The 27,192-nt window shown below is 51.3% G+C and overlaps 1 protein-coding gene across 4 annotated transcripts in view; it reads left to right on the forward strand.

Moving 5' to 3' along the window:
- Window positions 1-27,192, forward strand: part of CREB3L2 (cAMP responsive element binding protein 3 like 2) — a 110,174-nt gene that overhangs the window by 63,188 nt on the left and 19,794 nt on the right. For all 4 annotated transcript variants that reach the window (XM_045855542.1, XM_045855544.1, XM_045855546.1 and 1 more), the window contains exons 2-8: window positions 903-1,122; window positions 14,468-14,643; window positions 16,134-16,221; window positions 20,948-21,132; window positions 22,963-23,109; window positions 23,994-24,052; window positions 25,622-25,690. In XM_045855542.1, the coding sequence (XP_045711498.1) occupies window positions 903-1,122; window positions 14,468-14,643; window positions 16,134-16,221; window positions 20,948-21,132; window positions 22,963-23,109; window positions 23,994-24,052; window positions 25,622-25,690 (944 nt within the window). The remainder of the gene's footprint in view (window positions 1-902; window positions 1,123-14,467; window positions 14,644-16,133; window positions 16,222-20,947; window positions 21,133-22,962; window positions 23,110-23,993; window positions 24,053-25,621; window positions 25,691-27,192) is intronic.

Below are 27,192 nucleotides of genomic sequence, written 5' to 3' on the forward strand. Positions count from 1 at the left end.
AGTGAAGGGGAATGGCTGGGCCTGCCGCCGCCTCAGCTGAGACAGTGGGACAAAGGACGCAGGAGTCCCCGTGACTGTGTGTAGAGGTTATTCCTGAGTCATCTTCGTGGAATGCTGCGGGCCAGGGAACTGGCGGTGCTGGAGATGGAGGATGAGACAAACTTAAGGAGATTAAGGAGAAACGGGAGAGGAGCAAAGTCCAGGTCGTGGGGAGAGTAGAGGGGAGTTGCCTCTGATGCCTTTGAACTTGGCCCTTTGGTGTAAGTAACAGGACCGTTGTTTAAAAATATTCCCCGGTGCCGATCGTGGCAGGTGGTCACAGCGAGGGCCCCTAGTGAGTCATGCTAAGCTCTGTCCACGCTCTTTTGCAACGTGATTGTGCCGTTTCTCTCATCAAGAGGCGGAATCTATTATTTTCCCAACCCTCTAAATCTGGGCTGGCCTTTGTTGCTCACCTTGGCCAAAAGAATGTGGGGGAAGCAATGATGAGGGGTGACTTCTGAGGCTCGTCAGCTTTGCTCTTCACCCGCTTGGAGCATTTCCACCACCAGAGGAGGAACCCAAACTGGAGAAAGATGCTTTGAGCAGAAGGCCCAGGTGTCCCCCGTCTGGGCCCATCCCAGCTTCCAGCCACCCTTCTCGCCCACCATGGTTATATGGCTGAAGCCAGAAGAAAACAGCTCACCCACCCAGCCAGCCCGCCAGGGGTGAGAAATAGTGAACCGTGGTTACTTGGAGCCGCTGACCTCCGGGGTGGCGTGCTGCACAGCCGTGGATAAACAGACGCTGTGTGTCAGTGACCTCGTTTAAAGCTCTGGGGAGCGTATTTGCTTTAGAATTTGCCCGTTGCTAGCAGATCGCGGTTAAGAGAAACTGAGTTCCTCCTCCATTGTTTCTTGCAGCACTTCTCAGAATTTCTGGACGAGTTTTCCCAGAACGTCTTGGGCCAGCTCCTGAACGACCCTTTCCTCTCGGAGAAGAGCGTGGCCATGGAGGTGGAGCCGTCCCCCACGTCCCCCGCACCTCTCATCCAGGCCGAGCACAGCTACTCCCTGTGTGAGGAGCCTCGGGCGCAGTCGCCGCCGTACACCCACGTGGCCAGCAGCGACAGCTTCAATGACGGTAAACGCGGAGCAGGGGCCTTGACCCCTGGGACCCGGGGCGCCCCTCCAGCCACGTGCTTGCTCGGTGTCCAGCCGTGTGCTCGGGGTGTGGGGAAGTGCGGAGAGGCACAGGACACGGGTCTCCGCCCCAGACCGTGCCCTCTGGGAACTTGCTGTCACCGAATGGTAGTCAGTCATTGCTGTCTTTGACCCTGTGGATTGGACAGCAAAGCATCCTCTTGCAGATTAGGATGGCCTGTGGGGTTGCTAATTCCAGTAAGTCTGTTGTGTCAGGAGGTCACGTCATTTTTTACGAGAAAGAATTTTTGTGACGACTCTTCTTCATAGAAGCTTCTTGGGCACCCTCTGAGTCTCCTTCCAGCAGCTTCGGCTGACCCCCACGGATGAGATCTTGGTGACCATTCTTTACTTTCTCGATGGCCCCCCTCCCATGTCCATCATCGGTGCCATCAGGATGGGATTTGTTGAAGCGCTTGTTTCCCTGGTCTTACAGATGCTAAGGCGTAATTTTGACCATGACGCTATAGGCCTTTAATAGCTATATGCCCTACCGTCCAAAATCTCTAATGGTCTTATACCTTTCAGTATTAATTTTCTGTGCTTTTTTTCTCAGAAGTATAACCAGCTATTTTAGTACCTTGACTGTTTTAAAAACTGTGTTCTCTGGTCCGAGTTCATAGGCCTCCTTTCTCTCCCCTGCTCCTGCTCTCCCTCTGCCTCCTCCCTCAGCTCCTACGAAATCACTCTCAGGAGTGACCCCACTTCAAACTCAGGAGCGTGGTCCTCGCTGCGACGGAATACTCCTCATCTGCATCACTACCTGGAGGAGGATGATAGGAAGTCAGCCTTCTCCTGGGTTTTAGCTTAGGTAGTAAGTTCATGCAATCCCTGCCTTAGTTTGATTCTTTTGAGAACGGACTTTAGCATTCGCCGAAAGTCTGGACTAAACGTCCTTTAGTTCCCACCCTGAAGTTCCGTGTGGGCGTGGCCTCTGTGTGACCTTGGTTCCTGCCTTTGCTCACGGTCCTCCCCCCTCCGCCCCCCCCGCCACTCCCAGCTCGGTTTTCTGCTTCGCCTACTATGTCTGCGGTTTTTTCGATGCCTCCGTTTCAGGCCCCACCTCCTTTGTGGAAGTCATTTCCAGCGCCTCTTGTATTAGGTATCTACGGCCGTATAATAAGTCTCCCCGGATTCATGGCTGACCGCTAGCACCATCATTTGTCACCTCTCGTGGATGCCGTGGGTCCGGAGTTCTGGAGCGGCTCACGCAGGTGGTTCTGGTTCAGAACCACCCATGAGGCCGAAATCAGGTGCTGCCTGAGGGACAGTTGCCTGAAGACGTCTCCAGGATTAGAAGGTTGCTCCCCCCAGGCGGCCCACTCACGCCGCTGGCCGTGGGGTGCTGGCGGGTGGGTGGGTTCCTCTCTGTGTGGCCCTCTCCGAGGGGCTTCCTGAGAGTCGCCGCAGCATCGCCGCCGCTTTCCGTAGAGCGAGGGATCCGAGACACCACGGCTGGAGCTGAGATGCCTTTCCTGACCTGGAAATCCTCTGTCGGCTCCAGGGGACCGTCCCGATTCACCGTGGCGGGAGACCACTCAAGGGGGGCGATTGCCAGAAGCACAGGATGCCCAGGGGGTGTCTCCGCAGCTGGCCACCACCCTTTTCCTGGTAGTGACATCTATAGAGTGGCTTCTGCCGTGTCTGCCCTCCTTTGTCACATATTGTCAGAGCCTCTCAGGGCAGCCGCACGTCCTCCACCTACTGGTTCTTGACTTGTTCAGGGTGAGGGTCGGAAGACTGACGTGCGTCCTGCCCTGTGGGGAGACGCCTGCTCCACCCTGGCCTGCGCTGCTTGCCCCCTGACGGGGGGGGCAGACGCGCCGGGTTGCGTGTGCTGGATCAGGTGGCGTTTCTCGGCTGGTAGCAGTTGTCTTATGTCGGATCGGTGCCAAGTAGAAGTCGGTGCTTTAGAAACACTTTATGATTCATTTAAAAAATTCATTGCAAAGCTTTTTATTGAGTATTTATCTGAAGCTGCCAGGGACTTTTCTAGGCATTAGCGCGTAAAGGAGTGAATACAATTTATAAAGATCTCTGCTTCATGAAATTCACACTCTGGGATATGAGGTGGGGAGTAGAAAATAAGGAAAAATTAAAGTAGCGTACACAGTATCTTAGATGATGATCAGAGATACATGGAGAAATAATTTGGGAAAAGGGATAGGGAGCTCCTGGGTATGTTGAGGGCAGGGGGTAGTTTGTCTTTGTCCGTTCAAGCTGCTGTAACAAAATGCCATGGACTGGGTGCCTTAGAAACCATGGAAGTTTATTTCTTACTGTTCTGGAAGCCAGAAGTCTGAGACCAGGGTGTCAGGATGGTTGTGGACTTCAGATTCTATCCCCACATGGCAGAAGGAGCTAGGGAGCTCTGTGGGGCCTCTTTGTAAGGCACTGGTCCCATTTACCCTCCTCACAACCCTCATCATACCCTCGTGACCTAAGGAGCCCCCACAGGCCCCACTTCCTGATGCCATCTACACTGGAGCAGGAGGGTAGGGAAGGCCTATATTTGAAGGTGCCGTTTGAGCAAAGATCAGCAGGAGATGCAGGAAGAACCAAATGTCTATCTCAAGAGAAGGCTTTTAGGCAGAGGAGACAGCAGGTGCCCAGGCCCTGCAGTGGGAGTGTGGTAACCACAGGAGACTTAGACTGAATCCAGATACTTAGCACCTGTGGCATTAGCCGTTCTGCGGCCTCGCCATTCTGGAGAGTGCCGAGTAGAAATGGCCTAAACAGTCCAAGGGAGACTAACTTCTCCCTTCAGTTCTGTGTTTGTTGAGCACCTACTGTGTGTCAGGCACTGACCTGGATATTCGTGGGACGCAGTAGTAAAACTTAGACCCTGCCTGAGTGTAGCTCAGAGCCTCGTGAAAACGCCGTGTACCCAGATGCTTTATTGGACAGAATGGGAGTAACGTCCCAAGAGGAAACGAAGCTGCGCAAGCTGAGGGCAGAGGGGGCCGTGCCCACCAAGGGTCACGGGCAAGGTTGCATCCAGGAGGCAGAATTTATGTGGGCCTTGAAGCGCTGAGTGGAGTTAAAACAATGGTGATGGTAAAGGTCCCTGGTGAAGTGAATGAAAGTCAGAAGATTTCCGAAAGGTCAGGGTCTCTTTTTCTTCCACGGTAGCACTATTATTACTGTTACTATTATTATTATTATTATTATTATCATTATTATTATTATTATGAATTTTGTGGCTGTATCATAAGCTTTACTGCAGTGAAAGATTTGGAGAGTATAATATTTTTTAAAAAATTTATATTCCACCTACAGTTGGCATATAATATTATATTAGTTTCCAGCATACTATCTCTTAATCTTTAAATTCTAATCAATATAAATGCAACGTAGCAGAATGCACGGGTGCCGCCTATGCGGCATGAGGAGAGATAATCGGTGCACCTTTTCCACGAAGCCCTTCTCATGAGGCCAAAGTTCACGCCCTGCAGTTCCAACAAGGGGCACTTTGCTCTGTTTCTGGATCCGGTGCTGCCATAGGCTGGGCGGGTAACTTGCTGAGAGAACAGTGTGTCCGATGTATTTGCTCGAGTTTCTGGCCAGAGTTTCCCTGCGTGAAGCCTACCTCCCCTGCCAGCAAAAGCGCTTTTGTTAGTAGAGGATCGCGTATGGGGGGCAAAACCACCTGGGTGTGTGGGACTAGAGGTGGGCATTGGGCGTGAGTGGGCGGGGGGCTTGCTCGGGGAAAGCTTGCCTATGTCTCAGCTTCACTTGTTTCTCTGAGTTTCGAGGATGGCCAGAATTTTGGGACCTGAATTATTTGATTCGCCAGAATTATTTGATTCGGCACCCCTCTTGAGGGAGGGTCGGTCCCCAAGGGCCCCTCTTGAGCTGTGTGCTCTCACAGTAGGTCACTTCCCTGCAGGAGGAGGAGGGTGGTGCTCTAGGCATTGCGCACAGAGGCAGCACTGAAACACGGATGCTCCCGTGAACGTTAATATTCTTTATCTCTTGCAGTGGGGAAGAAAGCTTAGGCAACACCAGGAGTTCTTGTTTCTAGTGATGGGTAGTGAGTGAGGATTTCCTTATACCCGGGAAAGCCAGAGAACCGGGTCATCTGGTCCAGCTTTACTTAGGTTAAATGCAGTTCTTCTGTAATTGCTTCTCAGCCTGAGACAAAGTGGTAAGACGAACAGTTTGAAGAGAGACTCTGTCCAAGTTTATTAGGTTTTTTCTCTTTCTTTTTCTCCCTCTTCCTCCCCTGTCTCCTCTCTCTTTCTCTCTCCTATTGTAAACCTATTTCCTTTCCCTTCTCCCCTCCCTGTTCTTTCTCTGCTAATTCTCCTTCCTTCACTCCCTCTTTGAACCCCAGGCCAATGATATAGGGCAAATGTAGATGTTCATATCCTGCTATCCATCATGGACCTCAATGGACTGTAGACCCGTAAAACTATACCCTAAACTTTGGGCTATCAACATTTGTCAGCTTTTCTGCTGAGAGCATATAACTTTTTTTAGATTCTCAAAAGAGTCTGTGACTCTCCCCCCCCTGCCCCCCCGAAAAAGGTTGGGAAATACTGGCCTAAGATTACATAGGAGTCATCTGTCTTCAGGGCTAAGTTTGTAGACTTTTCTGAAACACTCGAGCTGAAGAACTTCATGTGGTTCAGCAGCCGCAGGAGCCAGGCCTAGGGATGCGGGCTGAGCCTGCAGCACTGGCGGAAAGACAGCCTGCCTTCGGCCCCGTCACTTCTCGCGAGGATTCAAGCTGCTTGTTCACCAGATGCTAACTAAGCAGAGTTCTCTGTTTGGAGAAAAAGGATGCTACAAAGAGATAAGCAGAAGCATCCAAGTCAAATGTCAAATGTCTGGGGCTATTTTTAATGCCTTGACCGAGGAATAAAAGCTTGTATTTGAGTGACCAGTCTCACATCTCACCGCATGGAAGGTATCTTCCCGAGTTCCTCTTGCTTAGGTGCCTTTGTAATTAAATCGGGAGGCCAGGTTCTCATTGGCTCTGTTCCTTAATTGTAGTCTTTTTCCTAAGGGGGGGGAAAAAAGCTTAGTAGTCCTGCACTTAGGCTGTTTGGAGAGAATTAAAGTGGGCCCAGATGATGCAAGAATAAAGTTAGAAAGTAGGTAAAATGTCAACAAACTCAGCATGAAATATACCAATAAGAAAAGTGGTCCAGCACGGTATTTTTACCATGCGCAAGTTAAGGTCACTTTATTTTGGGTGAAATAAGGGCCCGTCCCTGTGGCTGTTTGAGGTGTAGAGAGGGGGGACCAGGAACATAGTAAATCATAGTGATGTTCCCTCTGATTAGGCCAGTCGGGTCTGGAGCGCTGGCCAGGGCTGTGGGCGGCCGGCGAGGCCGGCCCAGTGTGGACGAACTAAGAGGATGGTGCTGTGTTCACAGGTGGGACTGAAAACAGGCGTCTGTGAGGAGCTCCAGACGGGCAGATGCTGCCGAAGTGACGTAGTAGCTCGGGGGCCCTGGGACCGCCCGCCTGCCGGAAAGCAGTGACTCATCGCTGGTTGGGCAACAGGGCCTCAGGAAAGTGGGATGGAGGTGTCTGGAGACGAGGAAAGAAAGGACCGTCTGGTGGCTGACGCTGCCGGGGCAGGGAAGGTGTGCACAGCTCCTCCGGGAACGCCGGGGAGATGGGGAAGGTGCATACACCATGCACGGTGGCAGAGAAAACAATGGATTGCGAAATGTCGAGAGGAAACTCAGAGCAGAATCAGCACACGACCGAGTGTGCTAGCAAAGGGTAGCAATGACTCATAACGAGGCCGCTCCAGTTTGCACTGTGGGAGACGCTGGGTGTTGAAATGTTCCAGGGAAGTGGGGCCCAAGGGACGGTCGCAGAGGGGTGGGAATGGCCGGCCGCATCTTCATCAGGCTAGTCTGAGCTACTGGCCGGAGCATCCGTCTGAGCCGTCTTGGTGAGAGGGGGCGGATTCCGGGGTGGAAAGAAAGATGTGCCGGCCATCTGCCCTCAGAGAGTCCCCGGGTCCTCTGACACGGGCGGGCTGGAGAAGGACCCTCATGTCGCTGGGTTCCACGCGGAGGGACAGATGTCCGCTCCGAGTCTGAATTCTGGGCTTGTGATGTGTGCTCTTGGGCTCTCCATCACCTCTTCTGGCCTTCCTTTCTATTTTCTCTTTCTAAAAAGGATAGTGATCATTGTTTTTACAGTGAAATAACGACTTAACTTTGCCTAGCCATTGCAGTGCTAGAATAGTCTATGAAAGCAGTATTTTATATCTATCTGGCAATTAAAATTTCCTTGAAAATTCATGAGAACCATCACTTTCAGTGAAGAAAAAAAATTTTTAATGCTAAATAAGTCTTCTGAGACCAATCGTTTGTCCCACAGATATTTAACTGAAACTCTCACCACTGTGTCCTGCAGGGGAACCCAGGCACTAAAAGCAGAACAGAGAGGTTAATCTCCAGGGTCAGGTCACCTGCCCTTGAATCTGGGCTCTGCCTCTTAGGAATGGTGTGATCGTGGGCAAGTCGCCCCCCGCCCCTCGTGCCCACTCCCCTTTCCTGGTCTTGAACATGGGAATAATAATACAGGACTTACCTCCTACTGATGATGTAGGGATTAAATAAGTTAATATGTATTAAGTAAGTATTTAGAACAGTGCCTGGCAGTTCGTAAGCCCTAACTAAATATTAGACATTACCATTATTGCCTTTATGCAAATTGCTTCATGATTAAATACATAATACACCAACTGGCCACAGGATGAAGATTAGAGTAAGGCCAAGAGGTTCTGTGCACCCAGCAAGAAAGCACAGTGAGGGGGCACGGGAGGGAAATGGGACTGATCGGGGGCGTTTGTCTGATCCAGGGAGACATGTGGAATGGTGCCTGGCAGAGCGAGCACTCAGAACGTTGTCGCTGTTGTTGGCTGCCCTTAAGCTGGAATTTCTCACCATGTGAGCATTAGATCAGGAATCTACATAAACTAAGGTAGAAAGCATAGAAAGAACTTAATAATGCACGTTTGTAGTGGCTAGCTACGGGCTCAAGGTGACATTAATTGAAAAATAATCACTCTTTTTAAAAATATTTTATTTATTTTTTAGAGAGAGGGGAAGGGGAGGAGAAGGGGAAGGAGAGAACCATCATACCTGCAATCTTTTGGTTTGCAGGCCTGTGCTCCATCCACTGAGCTGTACCACCCAGGGCTGAAGAATAATCACTCTTGGCTAGAGCTTTATTAAATCCTTGATATCTTCTTACAGAACAATACACTGGAGGGGCCACGGGCACAGGCTGTGGTTTGTCGGAGTGTGGACCCCAGGTCTGCTGTGCACCGGCTGCGGAACTTTGGGCGAGTTATTTACTCTCCTCGCTTCCTTGTCTGTGAAGGGGGGCAGTCACAGCACCTGCATCACATGGTTACTGGGAGGATGAGATGAGTTAATCCACAGAAGGCGCGTGGAGCAATATTGAGCACATAGTCAATACTCACAGTTAAACGTGTACCATTTCGACTGTTGTCATCACCCTCTCCTGCCACTCCCGACTGAAGGCTCTTTCAGGGTTAAGTCGCGCAGGGGAGGGGACCATGGGCAGACAGGCCTCTCACGTCCATTCAGACGTGTGGTGGGTCTCCGTGTCCTGTGGTTCTGGCACGTTCCGCTGCCTTCTGGCCCTCTCCCCGCCTCCAGGGCCCAGCACTGCCATTTTTTCTCGAAGAGGTTTTTACATCAAAAACTGGCCAAGATTTGCTGCCTCCTTTGAAAAAATTTAAAGGGCAAACAGTTATCAAATGTTCAGGGATTTAGACGAGGCATACTTATTTAACTGACAAAAATTTCCTTTTCACTTTAGACATGTTACAGAAATAGCAAGTGGATATGTATAAGTGGGTCTATCTTATAACTGGTATTTTTCCCATGCGATTTCTCCTTCTAAGAATACACACATGCATTATATGTGTACACATGTATGTGCAGTTGTACATATATACATATATGCATATATGACATGCATTTATGTAGTATAACAGATATAAAGATATGTACTCCTAATTTAGAGTTTAACCTTCTCTTTTCCCCTTCCCAGGAGTCAGTATCTATTCAGTGCAGTTATTTCTGCAGAGCAGATGGAAACGATTGGGGGTCTGCATTTGGAGGGTTTTGCCTCTACGCTGGCTTACAGTCACATCTTCTTTAGCTCCTCTGTCCACTCGCTGTCTTACTCTTGGCCTCCAGCCCCATCGCTCACAGCCGCTCCGCTTTGTCCTCGGATGTGAAGGACTTGCTCGTCACCACGAGACGGGCCGTGGCTTGTTTTTATTTTCTTGCTGGTAGCGGAGCGGCGATGCCGGGAAAACGTGCCAGCCGAGCCCGGCCTTTGACAGGAAGCTGTTTAAATAAAATCAGATGACATAGCAGTGGCTCTTCTTACTCCCCGCGGCCTGCACTGCTGACCTTATTGGGTGATGTTTTTCTTCTGCAATGAAAGTCAAAGGGCGTGTAAATACAATGTAAGGGAAAAAATTTTAACTCAATATCCAAGACTGAAGCTTTAGATATTAGAAGGTGTACAGTGTGTGCTGACACTTCCTTTTTTTTTTTTTTTAAGATTTTATGTATTTATTTTTAGAGAGAGGGGAAGGGAGGGAGAAAGAGAAGGAGAGAAACATCAGTGTGTGGTTGCCTCTTGCATGCCCCCTACTGGAGACCTGGCCTGCAACCCAGGCATGTGCTCTGACTGGGAATCGATCCTGTGACCCTTTGGTTCACAGGCCCACGCTCAATCCACTGAGCCACACCAGCCAGGGTTTGACACTTGCTTTTGTAGTTTAGCCAATAACACCAACTTCTAAAGGTAATTCCCTTTAGAATTTTAGACTGAATTCCTTTTAGACTGAATTTTTTTTTTTGCCAGTCTAATAAAAATACGAAATTAAGGTCAGGTGGAAAATTATAATACATGTTCTTCTCATTCCCTTTCACTCTATCCTTTGTTAACCTCCTACCTCATAGGTTACATTTGTCATTTGTTTTCGCTAATTTGCTATTTATTTCCACTGAGGGACAGAGTACAAGCCAACACCCAATAGTTCAGAATGAACGCTCTTTTCTCTCATTTCAACTACCACTGGAATTTCTTTCTCACTAAGCTGCTTACCGGCTGACTTTCTTCTCATAAGTCATTTATTCTATAATGTGACTGGTAGGCCCAGTGTCAGTCTACAAATAGGGATTGATATGGTTCACAGTTGGTGGTTTAGAGGAATTACTATGGAGACAAAGTATAGCTACTTGGTTGTAATAGGTTCTCATGTAATGATTTAATTTCTTGTGTCTGTATTTATTCACCTATATTGTATCAGCCAGCTGTGTTACTGCATGGCAAAACAATAAAGCAAATCTCATCAGCTATCACGACGATCATTTATTATTATAGCTTGTGTGTCTGGGCCTTGGCTGGAGGCAGGGGATTTAGGTGTGGGGGGTGGGGTGGGGACGGGGGCAGCTGAGGGACTTGGCTGGTTTTAGCTGGATGCACTCACACATCTAAAGCCACCTGGCAGTTGGCTGACTTCAGCCAGGCTACCTGTTTTACCTGGCTGCCATCCTTCTCCTGGGAGCAAGAGACTGTTCTGACACACCCTTCTCACATAATGGCAGAAGTACAGGTGTGTAACTCCAGTTGTGAAAATGCATTTTAAGACTCTGCCCTCCGTGTGAGGGAGTGAACATTCCCAAAGCCAGTGGTGTGGCCAGGCCCCGGGTGGGCGTCAGGCCACAGTAGGAAGTCCCTGCAGAATACCTGGCAAAGGACGGGCAGCTGGTGCAGCGAAGAGCTGGAGCCAGTGACGCGGCTCATTACACACACACTGAGGTGCCCAGTGACTCTCGTTGATCTGGAGGATGCTGGATGGGCCCCTTGAGCCACTGGGGCTTCTGTCTCGTGTTACACTAGCCGTCCTAAGGCATAAAGTGCTACAGGAAGAAGCAGGCCATGCGCCTGAGTGAGAGCATCCAGGTACAACGTATGCCCCGTACAGGCAATTCAGACTAGACAAAGGGCTCGTATCTAAGATGCATAAAAACTCAATACGCAACAGGAAACATCCAGTTAGAAAGTGGGCAAAAGATAAGAGCAGATATTTCACTGCCGAGGATATATAGGTGGCAAATAAGTACATGGACAGGTTTGTTTTTTTTTTGAAAGATTTTATTTATTTATTTTTAGAGAGAGGGGAAGAGAAGGAGAAAGAGGAGAGGGAGAGAAACATCAATGTGTGGTTGCCTCTTGCACACCCCCAACTGGGGACCTGGCCCACAACCCAGGCATGTGCCCTGACTGGGAATCAAACCGGCAACCCTTTGGTTCGCAGGCCCACGCTCAGTCCACTGAGCCACACCAGACAGGGTGGAAAGATAGTAGTATCATTAGCCCTTAGAGAAATACAAACTAAAGCCACAATGATATATCACTACAAAAAAGCATAAATTTTGTTTAAAAAGTCATGTTTCAGATTATTCTCTGGAGATACACTTTTGGCATATTTCCTTTTAGTCTTATTTTCCCTGACACTTTCTTCATTACTAGAGTACAAATTAATATCCAGTTTTTTCTTAATATTTTACTATAACTCTTTGCCTTGCTATTAAAAAATTAATGCAATATAATATTACTGGATATATAAATGTTCCATTGTATAAGTGCACCCTAATGTGTTATCCTTGCCCTTGCTCTTTTATGTTTTGGTGATTTCCAGTGTTTTGCACTGATAAATAATGCTGTCTCGAGCATGCGTGTGCACACATCTTTATCTGCGTGTTTAGTTGTTCATTAATGGAGAGACCGCTGGCTGTGGATACGGAGATCCGGGCCCCACCACTAACTTGCACTGTGCTCGCCTGTCAGTTTCCTCATCTGTGAGAGGATGTGTTTGAGCCTGATGGCCTTGAACTTCTAATTCAGAAAAGTACCTTTCAAGGTGGAGGGCAGCATTGCTGTTTTGGAGTGAAGGCAGGAAGGCAGTCCCGCTTCCTCAAGACAGCTCAGGGACGGAGAGGCGGCTCCCTGGGGCCTCTTGCCTGAAGGCGCTCAGCTCTCTTTGTGGGAGAAAGCTGTTCTCATAGTTCAAGGGTCTCGGTTTGTCTGTCCGCCTCCATCTCTGTTAGAGTGATGACTTTATATGTAGAAATTTTCTTTTAAAATAGGGTCACAGGACACTGAACATTAAGAATAGAAGCTATCTTGACATGTTTTATGAACGCCTGCCTGCACTGGGAGAATGGCTTAGAGTGGAAGAACCAACTTTGTTATCTGTCTTCATGGTGTCTGTCATAACTTTGTATTTCCTTTGTGTGTTTATTTTTGCCTTTTCTTTTGTTTGCCTTGTGACTCAAGCTGCATCACTATTACAACTTCACAGCCAGGGGACCTGGCCTTGTCTCGATTTCCTGGCAGTCAGCATGTGGCCTTTGTCTCAGGGGTGTCTTCCGACTGTTCATTTCAGTGTGTATGGAGGCCGTGTATTTCAGGAGGCTGTGTATTTCATTGCACTCTCTCTCCCAGCTTCTGCCAGGGATAAACGCTGCCCGGTGTGGACAGCAGAGACATGGGTTTGTCATTGCTGAGTGGAGAAAGCGTGGTCTCTGCTCCCCCTCTGTCTCTTTAGCCCTTCCCCACACCTGTCTGCAATGTTTCTTTCTTGCAGGTGACAGTCTTCTAGTCCCTAAGCTCCTTTGGGAAAAGGTGTTCGACTCGTCCTCATCCAGCTGCTTCTCTGAGCCGAGCTGGGCGCCTGTCGGGCCAGCAGAACTCTGTGTCAAGTACAGTGCGGTCTCCCTCCTCTGGCGGCCACCAAAAGGCCCTTTGTCTCCTTCCCCTCCCCCTCGGCCAGGATGTGGCTCTTCCCGCCCCAGAGAGATGGAAATTCCCTCATCACGCTCCCACACTCGGCAGCATTATAGGACTAGCCGTAAAAGCAAAACACCTTCTTGCCCATCCTCATTTATTTTACTTTAGGAAATACCCTGGGCCTGGGATAAGGAAGTCAGTTATAAACTGGATTTAGGGGCCAGATCCTTTTCCTTTGTGAATGTGAATCTGACTCTTTCCTGGGTTGCAAGGAAGTTGCTTATGAAATGCCATTTCATGATGGCAAACTCTAGTTTTTAGCTTCTGTGCTCACTCTTCCCCACCCCTGGCAGCAGCGGGTGACTTTCATGAGACAACCTGGGTCCGATTCTCCAGTGTAAATCCTTCCCTAACATGAACGACTTGGCTCTCCTGAACAGTAAGGGTTCACCGAGCGTGTGGTGTGAGTGTCGAAATGCCTTCTCCCCACTGTAGTAAAACTGGGATTAGGGAAGGAAAGCTGATTTTGGAGAACTCTAGCTTGTGGTTTTCTCGTTCTGCTCCTATTTGCAATCTTGTCTCTTCCTTTGCTTCCTCCTCCCTCCTCTTCCGGGCCTGTGCTGAGGGGGTCAGGTCGGAACACACAGAACTGCACGGGTCTAGCAATCCTGGACGAGTGTGCGCTAAGTGGTAGCCGTGCTTTTCTCTGTGCTGTCGTGTGGCTTTGTCGCTGACCCCGGGCCTTGTAACGATCACAAAAGCCCGCGGCAAACCCAGCCCCAGCCCCAGGTCCAGCCCTTTTCTCCGGAGGAGTCTGTAGTCGATTTCAGCAAAGGGGCAGACGGTGGTCACGTACCCTGGTTTCCCAGAGGGCCAGGGAAAGTTCTGCAAGTCTAGGGCTGATTTAAAGTGTAAGTGGGGTTGTAGGGGAACAAAAGAAGACAAAAGACAGAGAGTGGGAAGGGGAATAAAAACCCCCAAATACTGTCCTTGGGGAGAAGGGTAGAGATACCTCCTCACCACTGTCTGCGGTTCTCTCTCCTGAGACCCTGGTTGCCAGCCATTTGCTTCTTTCCTCCTTACTTTTAAATGTCCTTCCTTATTCATTTAGAAATAGACAATGCATGCACTTGGTTTGAAAACCAGAAAGTATAAAGCATGGCACGCTGAAATTCTCCCACGTTCCTGGGGGAAGGAAACAGGAAGCCAAGTTTCTCTCTTTGATGGGTCCTCGCGGAGTTTCCTTAGGCGTCTGTACGCCCGAGCGGATACAAGAATGATGCTTCCTCTGCCGTTCATTCCTTTTCCCATTCATCTCCTCTCTCACTCCCTCATTTTATGTCCTTTTATTCTACTCTCAATAATTCTTTGTTGGAGCCTTTTTTGAGGAGAAAGATCAGAGGTCCTTTGTCTGTCTTATGCCCACGGCCCTGAGCCAGTCCACACATGTGCTTGTCTTCCTCCCACAGATGAAGCGGAGGGCGAGAAATGGTACCTGTCTGCAGACTTCCCTTCAGCCACCATCAAGACCGAGCCGATCACGGAGGAGTCGCCCCCGGGACTGGTCCCCTCTGTCACTCTGACCATCACAGCCATCTCCACCCCTTTCGAAAAGGAGGAACCTCCCCTGGAAATGAACGCTGGGGTATACTCGACTGTCTTCCATGTAAACCGACTAGATCCAAAGACTTAGATTCTTATTCCCTAACGAGGCGTTTAGTCAGTTTGGAGCTAGGGGCGGCGTATGTTTAAGGATAGACAACTATGCATGCATGTACATGTGTATGAAGGATATGTCGATCTGGTGTCAGCACTGGTGATAGAATTTCCTTTAAAGGCATTGCCCAGAAAAATTGGTAGCAACTATGATTGCATTTTTTTCTATGATCACCATTACAAAATAATTTGAAAAACATACATAATCGTAGTTTAAAAAAAAGCAGGAGAAGGATTTTGCACAGGATTGATTTTCAGTCAGCGGAGAGGGCCTGGCGGAGCTGATGGTGCAGTCCGTGGCTTGCAGGGCGCGGCTGTCGGGGGCGCCAGCTTCTGTGCTTGTTCTGCCTTCCCGCCTCGCAGTGCTGAGTTGCAGTGACCCAGTTCCGGGAACTCCCACCTACCCATCCTGATCATGCTGCCCTTGCAAAGCATAAGAAATTGGGGCTTTTTTTTTCCTGGCATGATTCCACACTGGCAGCAAGTAGAATTTCGCCCGCTCTCTGGGCGTGGCCAGTGTCTTGGGCGTGGCCAGGGTCTGGGGCGTGGCCGTGTCAGCGGCAGACCAGGGCCTGTGTCTTCCAACACACGGTGCAGCCCGTCCTCGCTCCCCTTCACGTCCAGTCTCCGGGGATAAACGATGACTCCACCTTTAGGTCAGGTCCCCTCTGAGCAAGCGTAGTCGTCTGCCTGCTCAGGATGAGGCAGCACAGAGCAGCAGAGCCACCCCCGCCGGCCACACGCTCATTTCCAGGGCTTGTTCGCTTGTTCGTTACGTCGCATTTATGAGAAGGTGAGCGACTGAGCGGAGCGTTTCTGCAACCGCCCCTGAGAGCTCCTCCTTCCCTGGTTGCCCGAGTCTCTTCACTGGACCGGCCCCTGGCAGCACCCATTTTAGTTCAGCTGATTTTTAGTGTGTGACCAGAAAGGTCAGGGTCATGGCCTTGCTCCCTGTGCTTGGACCAGATACCTCTCCTCCTGTCCCCACCGAGCGCTTCAGGGGTGGATGTCGTCCGCCATCAGGGAGCTTGGAGAGAACGCAAGGCGTGTGGTTCACCCAGTGCTGACTCAGCACAAACTGGCGTGAGCTCGTTACAACTTTCTCAGACTATTTTGTGATACAGTGCATTCCCATTACCATAGAAACAGTAGAAAGGGGACGAGCGAGGGAGCCCCAGGCTTCTAATTTGGGGGTGGTGAGGGTTCCATCAGCTGTAGTGCCAGGTTTGGCAGCCGGAGGGAGGTTCCGGCTAAACCCCCTCCGGGTCGAGGCCACCTTGGCTCAGCCGGGCCTCTGCTGGTGCCGGAGAAGCAGGGCTGCCCCTTGCGAGGCCGACACAGATGACAGGGAGTCCCCCTGGGTGTTCCGTCGGGGTTGCTCCTGGGTTTTACAAACCGTGTTTGAAATTCTCCCTCCAGGTTGACTCCTCGTGCCAGACAATCATCCCTAAGATTAAGCTGGAGCCTCATGAAGTGGATCAGTTCCTCAACTTCTCTCCTAAAGAAGGTCTGTCTCCTCGCCCGTGTCCCTTCGGGTCACCAGGGGCCCCTGCGGGTCTGCAGAGGAAGGGGATGTGGGAGAAAACGCTGGGGGCCCGTTGCTCCCAAAGACTTAGCTCGCTTCAGGGAATAGCTCCGTTCTTAAGAGCCTTGATTCTAAATACAGATTGTTGAAAGCTACATATTATCTTCCGGTGTAGGTACAGACTTACTTTCCAGCAGAATTGGTTACACTGCTTTAGCTCCTGGCCAGGGTGATTCTTCAGAACCTTTCTAGACTGCTGTGACTTGGGTGGAGAGTAACCTAGCTCCCTGCGGCCCTGGGTGACGCCCCGCAGAGGTGAAGGGGCAGATACCCGCGGCCACCCATTTCAGCAGCTCTCGCTTAAGCCCTCTGGGACGTGAACTCCCAGTATATCTGCTGGATCAGTTCAGTGTCTTTAGCAGTTGATTTGGGATGACAGCAGTGGCAGGGGGCCTGCTTGCGGTTTGCAACGTCCGTGCACCCCATGGGCCTCCTGTCACCTAGTTAGAGCTCGGGGTCATACTTGAAGTTGTCACAGTTTCACTTTTTTCTGCCTGTATGTCAGTTCCTTTCCGACTTCTCCCTGTTGTTCTGGTAGGAAGCCCGCAGTTGGGAGTCCTGACCCCTGTGTGGCAGAATCTAGCGAGGGTCCCCCTGCCTTGTTTGTTGAGATCCCCCCCGGGCGAGCCTGCAGCCAGGCCGAGACCTGCCTTTTTACTGTACGGGGATAGCTCACTAGTGTGGTCAACAACGAGGAAACTCGTACGTGCATTTGCTGTGGGAGAGGTACTCATGCTGTGGTGCATGCTGATGCACCACATGGTGGGGCGTGCTTAATTGTACGTGAGCAGTGCTCATGGACACGCGGTCTGCCTCCATTCCACCAGAAACCGATTTAGGATTTGGTTGAGACCATTTGTTTCTTTTTCTTTTTCTTTTTTTGCTAGGTCAATTTCCAGTTAGCATTTAATGATGTGCAGACATTCTTTCCACAGAATAATTTTTGTTTTGTTTTTTTAAATATATTTTATTGATTGTGCTATTGCAGTGCTGTCCCATTTCCCCCCTTCATTCCTCTCCACCCTGCACTCCCCCTCCCACCCACACTCCCCCTCCCCCTGAGTGCATGTCCATGGGTCACACATATAAATTCTTGGCTTCCGCATTTCCTATACTATTCTTAGCCTCCCGCTACCTACTTCGTGCCTATCCTTTTGATTGAGACCATTTAATCAGGGTTGGCATTTGCCTTTATTATCAGCAAAAGAGAGAAAGGATTGCATTTTAAAAATGAATAATACTGACTAGACTCCATATCGAGACAGTGTTTCTTCGCACTGAGTGACACACACTCGGGCCTCTCAGCTTCAGACACTGCCATAAAGTAGTTTTGTTTTTGTTTTTTTTCGTTTTTATGACACTTGTTGTTGGTATCCAACGCATGGTGTTCATTTCATTGATGTTGCAATGTGCCTCGGAAAGTGGTGTAACTGTGCTAGCGAATCCCACAGAGGCTTGGGCATCTGGGGTCGTGGGAGGAGAGATGTCTCCAGAGTGAGTAGCAGCCCTTCCTCATTGTCCTCGACACACTGAGGTCAGGAAACCCAATACCCTTGAGGGCCTCCAGCTTCTTGTTGTCCCAGCCCTTTCAGCAACCTGAGAGCGCATTTCAAACGATGTTTAGAAATCTGAGACGGAGGAGGCACCGGTGGCCAAGTCAGTAACTCCGTGAACTAGGTGGGAAAAAAGTGGAGGTTCCAGTTTGCTTCAGTTTTCCTGTCGTTTCTGTGGTTTGGTGGGAAGGGGCACCCTCCGCTCCGAAAGGGGAACGAGTTAGGATGATTTGGGCTGTGACAAGGGAAAGGGACAGGGAAGGTCCAGGAACCCTTGGCTGGTTCTCAGAATGCCACAGCCCCCCGTGGGAGATGGCAGGGGTCCCTAATAGGTTAGTTTTCTCCTGAATGTTGTTTGTCTGTTTACCATTGTTGAAAGAGAAACTGAGGCAGAGTATACATTTTGAGCTTACTTGAGCAAAAATCGATGGGAGATGGGCAGCACCCGGCCGGAAGTGGTCAGGAGTGCTCCACTCACCAGCGCTCCGGGGGAGAGGCTTGGGGGCAAAGCGTGGAATTATTGTCGGCCGTGGCCTCAAGCCTGCTTGGCTGCCTGTGATTGGTGGCCTTGGGTTTCAGTTTGGTGACCTTGGCACGTTGATAGGCTTAGATTTTGGTTTGCATGTGCAGTCCGCCATGACATTAGGGGCACTTTGGTCTAATGGCCTTCTTGTTTAAGTCCTTTAACACCATGAAGCGCCATGGGGGCTCATGGCACTGGGAAAACCTTGGTTCACACACACACACACACACACACACACACACACACACAGGACTCCTCCTCTCTATGTGAGAACGTATTTACAGTGCATGCCAACCCTCATTCACTGCCTGCAGCTGTTGGCGGGGTGTTGGCATTAGAGGTGTATAGCCTTGTTGTAGAATATTCTTGAGCTCTAAGAGTGCCCATAGACACTAAAAGGCCCAGGGTGCTCTTTGGCAAGACCTCGGCAGAGAAAAGGGGAAGCACCTAGCAAAAATTAGCATGCTAGGAAAAGAGAAAAGAAGGTCAGAATGAGAGAGGGAATGAGAGAAAAACCCAGTGTGCTGCGAATGGAAATGGGACCCCGTGGTGGGTCGGAAGGGGGCAGCTGAGCGGGCACGACCTCTCACCATCCCTCAGGTGTCCAGGTGTCTCAGCAGGAGCGTGAGCCGCCTAGCTGCTGCTGGTTACCTGCAGAGGCAGCTCGGGGCGGGCCGTTTCTCTTAGGCGAGTAGTATGCCGGGCCTCCTCTGTCTGAGGACGAGCAGACGCTGCCTCGCCACGGCCCACTGACCTAACCAGTGTCCAGACCTGTGCAGAATGCGTGTGAGTTTATTCTGACCAAACGGACGACAGTCGCCAGGAAGCAAAACCTCCACAGACGGAGCACACGCTCCAGAGCACGGCAGTGTGCAGCCTGTGTGCATTTGAGTCGGAGGAGGACACCAAAGGGGAGGGGGGTGTTCCATGAAGTCCACGGGTGGCAGGTCTAGGGGCAAGAGAAAGCAAAGAGGAGTGTCCCTGGGGCCAGATAAAAAGACAGAGAGACGTGCTTTTTTCATGGGCGGGTGAGGATAGCTCCACACAGATGGCGTGCGGGGACAGGGGGACAGTGAGGGGCCCTGTGGTCTGCTGCTCCAGTGTGGGTGGCTGGCTGTGCCTGGGAGGCACAGGACGAGGAGGTTACTCTAACATCCCAAAGGTGTGCTGTCCTAGCTGCATCGGAACAGGGGGAGCCAAAGACTGGCCTTGGCTAAGGGAGCTGTGGGCCCGGGGGGTGAAGACCCTCCGTAACCTACCCAGCCAGGACTGGGCGGCCAGACCATCCTGTGAGGTGACGGTCGGTCAGCGGACTGGTCGGGCCTGCCGCGTGCCCCTGCCGCCCGGCATGCCGGCTGTGGTGCACAGCCCGCACTTCACTCCCAGCCCCTGGCGATCGCCTGGCCGATCAGGCCCGGGCATGGGAGGCAGCCAGGCGCTGTGCCCAGTTCCGAGCTGCTCCGCTGCCCCGCGCTGCAGAGGCCCACGGAGGGCTGGGGGGTGAAAGGCCTACCAAAGTCCCGCCCCTGGGCTTGGTTACGGCGGCGGGCTCTCAAGGTGTCTCAGCAGAGAGGAAAGATCCACCATTCGGAAAAGGAGTGAGAGCCCAGAGCTTTTGTTATTATTTTTTAAACACTTTTATTTTATTTTTTCTATATTTTACTTATTTATTTTTAGAGAGAGGGGAAGGGAAGGGAAGGAGAGAGGGAGAGAAACATCAACGTGTGGTTGCCTCTTGCACATCCCCTACTGGGGACCTGGCCTGCAACCTGGGCATGTGCCCTGACTGGGAATCGAACCGGCGACCCTTTGGTTCACAGTGAACTCAGGGTGGATTCTTGAGACCCATCCTGGCTGCCCTGGAGACATGCGGCTGATACTCACCGAGCTCCTGGCCCGGCCTGGAGAGTGTTGTGCGCCTTCCTGAAGGCTCAGATCGGGAGAAGGGCTTTGCAGGAGAGAGCCCACCCCCCACCCCGCTGATCTGCCAGTGCCTGCTGTCTCTCTGCAGACGGATCTAGTACCTTCTGAATGCTGAATGCTCGGCCTCTCGCCTGCGGGCCCTGCCCCGCACATCCCGCCTCCAGAAACAAATGAGCTTCTCTCAAACCCTCCTGGGCCCCCAGGTGGTTGGGTTCTTTTGTTTAAGATCACGATATACTCCCAAGGTTTACAAGTCCAACTCCAGAAATGATACAGAATACATACAGTGAGAGTTTGCCGACACTTTCTCTGTCCGCCCTGATTTTCCCCTGCCCTGAGGTCATCATTTGATTGGTTTCTTACCTCATTACCAGGGTTTCTTTATGGAGGCACAAACAAATATAACTCCGTGTTCTCTTTTTCTCCTGTTCCATATGGAAGGAGGACTGCTTTGTCCACTGTTCCGCACGTTGATGTTTCCTTCCTGTTAACAATACATCTTGTATCCACTCTTGGAGGTCCCTCCCTCATTGTTTGGTTCAGTGGTCTGGCATTCTGGGTTCTGCGGTCTGCCGTACGGATGTGTACTTTGTGCCCAGACCCCGCTTCCTCGCTCTCTGACGGCGGAAACCTGCCTTCTGTCCCCCAGCCTCCGTGGACCACCTGCACCTGCCACCCACCCCGCCCAGCAGCCACAGCAGTGACTCGGAGGGCAGCCTGAGCCCCAGCCCGCGCCTGCACCCCTTCGGCCTGCCGCAGCCCCACGGCCCCACCAGGGCCGTGCCGCGGGCCTCCTCCACCCTCTCCAGCTCCCCGCTCCTCACGGCGCCTCACGTAAGTCAGAGCTGGGTCTCTGGACGCGAACCCGTCCCGTTCTGTCCCCGAACCTTCACTCGGAGTTGCTGCCATTCAAGGCCACTTGGTTACTCTTCTTGTAAGGACGTTTTAGGGTGAAAGCAGGGCGGTCATCTTAAGGAACACTTTCCAGAGTGGCTTGCCCTCTCACCTGGTGACACACGTCTCTTTCTGCGGACACCTCCCGTTTTACTCGTGTGTCTCTTACGTGGCGATAGCACGAGGAGTAGAAACATCTGATTTCCCCTCCAAATCATATCACGTGCATTCACCTTCCATGTAGGTGGTCCCTGTGATCTAAATAGGAAGAGCTTCGTTTTTAAAGAAGCAATCTTTGGTGAGCTTAAACATCTCTCAGGGATTCAACGCTTTGATGTCTGAAGCTCAAAAGTGTAGTTTAGCCGTTTTCTCCCCTGTGATGGGACTTTGAACCCAGTGACAAGTCAGAGGTCACGAGCCACCATTCATCCTCAACGTGTATAACAGCGCCGTCCTCCAAATGAAAGTAGGGGAGATCATTAACTTCTTACTGTACTGAGGAGTTAATCGATTCCTATTAAATCTTAACAGTTACACTCAGTTCATCAAATGTATATCATGTGGAGAAAGTTGAGTCAAATCAGATATTTAAAAATTCTCTGGGAATTACCTGTCCACGTGATTTTGAACATTTGAAAGTTTGTGACCAAGGACAAAGGAATGAGCTCCTTCCACTCTCTCTCTACCTGCCCGACTCTTAACTCCGCCCCTCCGGAGACGAGCCCCCGCTTTCATCCCCTGTCCCTGCATGCCGCCCAGGTTGTCCATGCTGCACGTTCACGGGGGAAGTCCCCCGACGTCGCACCTTCTCAGCAGCCTGGCTGTTCGCTGATGACCCGCGGGGGCCAGGGCCTGGTAACTCTGCTCTGCCTTAGCTTGGACCCTCCGCAGCTTCAACAGCGCCCCCTCGAGGCAGAGGAGCGTCTGCACTTTTCAGAGTACTTCCCTTTGCTTGGAATGCCTCCCTCCTCTCATATAAATCACCTCCCTTCCCCCTGGAGGCCCAGTTCCTACTCGGAGCCTTCTCGTTTTGCACAAACTCACGTATTATTCCTCCAAATTTTTATGCACCTCGAGTTAATATTCCAGCTGGGCATTTCGTTGCTGTCCTCCTTTCGTGGGCATCAGCGCAGTCTCAGTCTTGATCGGAAGCTGCCGGGGAGACGGAGTTTGTTCTGAGCCCTCCATGGCATTTAGCACCAGGCAAATGCCGCAGATGTAGTGTGTTGGAGTCACTCTAAATACGCCCTTCTGTCGCGGGTGCGATGAGATGAGCGGCAGTCCTCATCTCCCCTGAGGGCGGACACTCTGGGCCCCTTAGCCGCGAGGGGAGGGGAGGACAAGCAGCAGCCCCTACTGAGCAGAGAACACCTCACACAACCGTGTTTTCAGGAGGAAACGGCAGCACCCTGTCCCACACGTAAGCTCCCCGCTCATCACCCGGGGCCAGGAAACCTCCAGGGCTGTGAGCAGTGAATTGTGTCCTTTACTTGTGACGTCGCAGGTCGTGGGGCACGTTCTGGGATGTGGTGGGGAGGTTCCTTTGCCTTTCCCGTGAATTATGATCCGTGGGTGATGACACTCACAGGAGAGCGTCTTCTCCGTTTCTGCTTCCAAGTGTCTGTTTCTCAGTAAGAGCAGACGGGGCCAAGTTTTCCCCTAGCTGTTGTGTGGGACAGTGGGACAGAGTCTCCTCGCCCCTCAGGAGGGGTGGCCGCGGCGTGCCCAGCTGTCCTTCCCTGACCCCCTTCTGCTCCTTGGCTTGCGCAGAAACTGCAGGGCTCGGGCCCGCTGGTGCTGACGGAGGAGGAGAGGAGGACCCTGATCGCCGAGGGCTACCCCATCCCCACCAAACTGCCCCTGACAAAGTCAGAGGAGAAGGCGCTGAAGAAAATCCGGAGGAAAATCAAGAATAAGGTGAGCCCTTCAAGGCCAGCTGCTTCTGTGAGCAAAGACCAGGAGCAGGAGCAAGCCCTCCAGCCTTCCCTCCCTTCCCACTGGCCAGCACCCGCCGGCCAGCATCCGGCCTCTGAGCCCCAGCCCTTCCCTTGCCCTGGGCCAGGAGCGGGGGTTGGGGACACAGTCACGCCTGGCCCCGACCTCCTCCAGGCCCTGCATCCACCCCTGGGTCAGTGAGCTCCCCTGTGGGCGTGCGCATCCTTGGCGCTCAAGATGAGTCACTCAGGGTGGGAGGAAGACATTAGAACTTTCACTGATATCATTGAAAAGAATCTCAGCCTTAGAACGTTTGCTATTACAATGTACACAATATTTCCCTTCAGTGGGGCGTGTCCGTAGTTTATTTCTTCGTTTTTAATTTTTTTTCAATGACAGTTGACATTCAGTACTATTTTGTTTTAGTTTCAGGTGTGCAGCATAGTAGTCAGACAATCACATACTTCACAAAGTGATCCCCTGCTATTTCCATACCCACCTGGCACCATACGTGGTTATTACCGTGTGATTGACTATGTGTCCCAGGCTGTACCTGACGTCTCCAGGACTGGTTTCTAACTGCCGGTCTTCATCGTTTCTCCCCAGTCTGTCTGTAACTTATAAATAAATAAATAAATAGAAATCCTCATGGGTGATTGCTTAATCTTCTATTTTGTTGGATTGGGGTTTTTTATATAAAGTTTCCGCAGACCATTGTCCGGCGTTAAACCTGTGGGCGGTGGTCACAGAAGGGAGCAGGGCCTCCGGGATCGCGGCGCCCAAGGCTCCTCCTCTCTGCCATGAGCACGGGGCTGGCTTTCTGGTGTAACTGGGACTTGACCCTTTTCCCTTTCCGCTTGTCTCAGATTTCCGCCCAGGAAAGTAGGAGAAAGAAGAAAGAGTACATGGACAGCTTGGAGAAGAAGTAAGCCTCTCGCCCAACGGGTTGCGGTTGTCGGGCAACGCACACAGACAAGTCGGGGTGCGCGGGGCTCCGCAAGGAAGTCCCCGCCCGGGTGCCGGGAGAGCCCGCCGGTTTGTCAGCCGTGTCTCGCCTGCCACCTAGTGGCCGTTACAGGGGAAGCGTATATAATGGCGGGGAGTAAAAGTACAATCTTTGTTTAAAATTAAATTCATGGGGGTGACACTGGTTCATAAGATTATATAAGTTTCAAGTGTGCAATTCTGTAATACATCATCTGTACATTTATTGCATTGTGTGCCCACCACCCAAACTCAAATCTTCGCCTGTTACCGTACATTTGACCCCTTGACCCGCTACTATCCCCTCCCCCGCTTTCCGTCTGGTGTCCGCCATACTGTTGTCTGCGTCCACGAGCTTTGGGTTGTTTGTGTGTCTTGTGCGTTCACGCGCTGCTTTCCGTTTTATATCCTGCATCTGAGTGACATCCTATGGATCTTCCCGTTTCCTGTCTGACTTACTTCACTTAGCATAGTATCTCCAGCCAGGCACTCAGTCTTCACAGTCGTTTGGACCACCTCCGTTTCCAACCAGAGATCCCCGGGACCTTGAAGGCTTCCTTTCAGACAGGTGCAAATATTAACAGTAACGCCCCCGGAACGCCGCAGGGGACGGGCGCCTCCTTCTGGGCAGAAAGGAGCAGAGCTGATCAGTTTCGCTCGGCCACACCCCTCACCCCTAGAGGAGGCAGACGTGGGACTGGTTATTTTCTGCCCACTGGAATTCATGCCACAGGCCAGAAACTTTCCACAAAACCGTTTGAAGGCACTTTTTGCTCTTCTGAAAAGCCTGGAATGAGTATCAGAAGGGCTGTTAGAAAAATGTGAATTAAACCCAATTTTGCACTGGCCCTGGAAAATAGTTCTCTAGCTGACAACATAATACCATTTTTGGATGGGAATGAGGCCCCGGATCAGAAATGAATCTTCCTGTGTATCTGCAGAAAGGAGTGGTCCGTGGATCCTGGCTGGTTCTTGAGGTCTCTATTGGAAGTCAGCTTTTCTTAAGTAGTCCCGCCCTGGTCTGTCATTTCCTGTAGGCATCCAGGGCGAGGAGGTTTCTGTGAAAATCTCCTTTTTGTGTCTTTGGGGCATGCATTCTCCTCCTCCCCTCTTGCCTTGCCCGGAGCCCCTTGGCTTCCTGTTAGCCCTTCCCACGGAGCACAGCGACTCCACCCAGACCTGTGCCTCACAGGGAGGTGGGTGATGGGCCCCGAGAGCCATGGGGAACAAGTCAGAGGAAACAAGGTTGGAACACCCTCAGGGAAGTTCACATTCTGCACCACCCGGTCCTTTTCTGTTACTGAGGCCCTTGTCACCCAGCTTTTTCTCTTTTTCTCCTCCTGTCTCCGCCCCCTTCCTCCCAGCTCAGGCTGGCCAGGCCCTTTCCCCCTCCTTCCTGGAGTAGCTGGTTCCCCAGCTTTCTCTGATCCCCAAGTCCTTCCACCTGAGCAACTGGCTCAGCATTGCTTTACTGATCAAACAAGTTTGCTTCTTCCTCTCCCCTGGGCAGGGTGGAGTCCTGTTCCACGGAGAACCTGGAGCTTCGGAAGAAGGTGGAGGTGCTGGAGAACACCAACAGGTAAGTGTTGCTGAGTCAGGGGCTGGTTGAACTGCCTCAAGGAGACACCAGCAGGGGGCAGACTGATCCGGGGCCAGTGTTGAAAGGAAAGTGGAGGGGATCACGTTGAAAGTGTAGTTGTGCCAGGAAAGCTGTACCCCTCCGCAGAGACATATACACACAATACGTACACGTGCACACACGTGACCGCACACAAACACACCACACACATACATACATGTTCTTTGCTTTTCCTGAAACACATGGCAATGATGAAAATGCTGATTCTGACAGGGGCTATGACCAGAGGGGGAAGGAGAGGCTCAGAGGAGAATAAAGTCAATAAGCTGGATTCTCCTGAGAAGGACACCAGACGTCAGTGGTGGACCAGGAGGCTCTGACCATTTCACTGTCACCCTATTTTAGTAAGAAAGGGTCTTTATTAGTGCAGAGGAAAAAAAAGAGAAAATTAAGTTTGTTTTTTAATTACTGTTTTTTAAAAATTAATTATCTAATTACATTTCAAACCCATTTTGAAATGTAACTCAAGGACAGAATGAGTTCATGAGTTTCTCTCGGACTCCCTGTGCCAGGCACTGTTCTCAGCACTTTGTAGATATTCACTCACTTAACCTCCCAGCAGCTCCACGCGGTGGCCCTGTTACCATCACCCCGGGGAGGCAGCCGAGACTCAGAGCAGCTGGGTGGTTTGCCCGTGGTCCCACAGTCATGCCAGAGCTGCATTTGAACGTGGACAGTCCGACTCTGGGGCCACCACGCAGGAGGACCGCATGGAGCTTCATTCCTGGGTCATAAGCAGGAGAAAGGGGTTCAGGTCCAGGTTCAGAAGCAGGCAGTCGGGGAGTTTCAGACAGAATGCGTGTGTTTGGGTGTCATGTGTGCTACTTACCTGTGCTTTGAGAGTAAGGGTGTTCGTCATTGGATCGTGTTGCCCTTAGTTGCTATAGATCTGACAATTCAAGCAGAGCAGAATGTTCCATCATTTCAAGGCTTAGCATTAATGCTTTCTAGCCTTGTTGCCAGTGCTGAAAGATCAGGTGAACTCTACTTGCCTGCCATTCGATAATAGCATTATCAAATGTCCATTGCTCGTTGCTCCAGCGGCAAGCTGATTCACTGTAAGTTAAAACTCCCATGGGGGGACTACTGGACCTCATGCACCCGCCGACGTCCCCTCTGCATTTCTGGGAGCGTGCACTCACATACGTAGGTGGGGGCTGTTGCCTCAATGCCCTGTAGACAGACGGCAGAAGTAAGTTACCATCCCCAGCTACGTGGGGCATCACCTCGATCCCCTGAGACAGAGAAGATGTTTCCAGTACCCATTACAGATTCTGGCATCACGGTCGCCTTTGGCCATTAGTCTCCTGAAGCGTCATCCTTTCTTACCTGCCCCCTCACTCCCGCCAGAGCGGGTCTCTGGGTCTGGACGCCCTGCCGGGCTCTGTAGCCTCTCTTTAGCATCAGGAGCAGACAGCAGTTCCCAGCCCATCCTGGCACTG

The sequence above is a fragment of the Phyllostomus hastatus genome, unplaced genomic scaffold, assembly GCF_019186645.2.
Source record: "Phyllostomus hastatus isolate PE091 unplaced genomic scaffold, TTU_PhHast_1.1 phas_scaffold_114, whole genome shotgun sequence".
Classification (NCBI taxonomy): domain Eukaryota; kingdom Metazoa; phylum Chordata; class Mammalia; order Chiroptera; family Phyllostomidae; genus Phyllostomus; species Phyllostomus hastatus.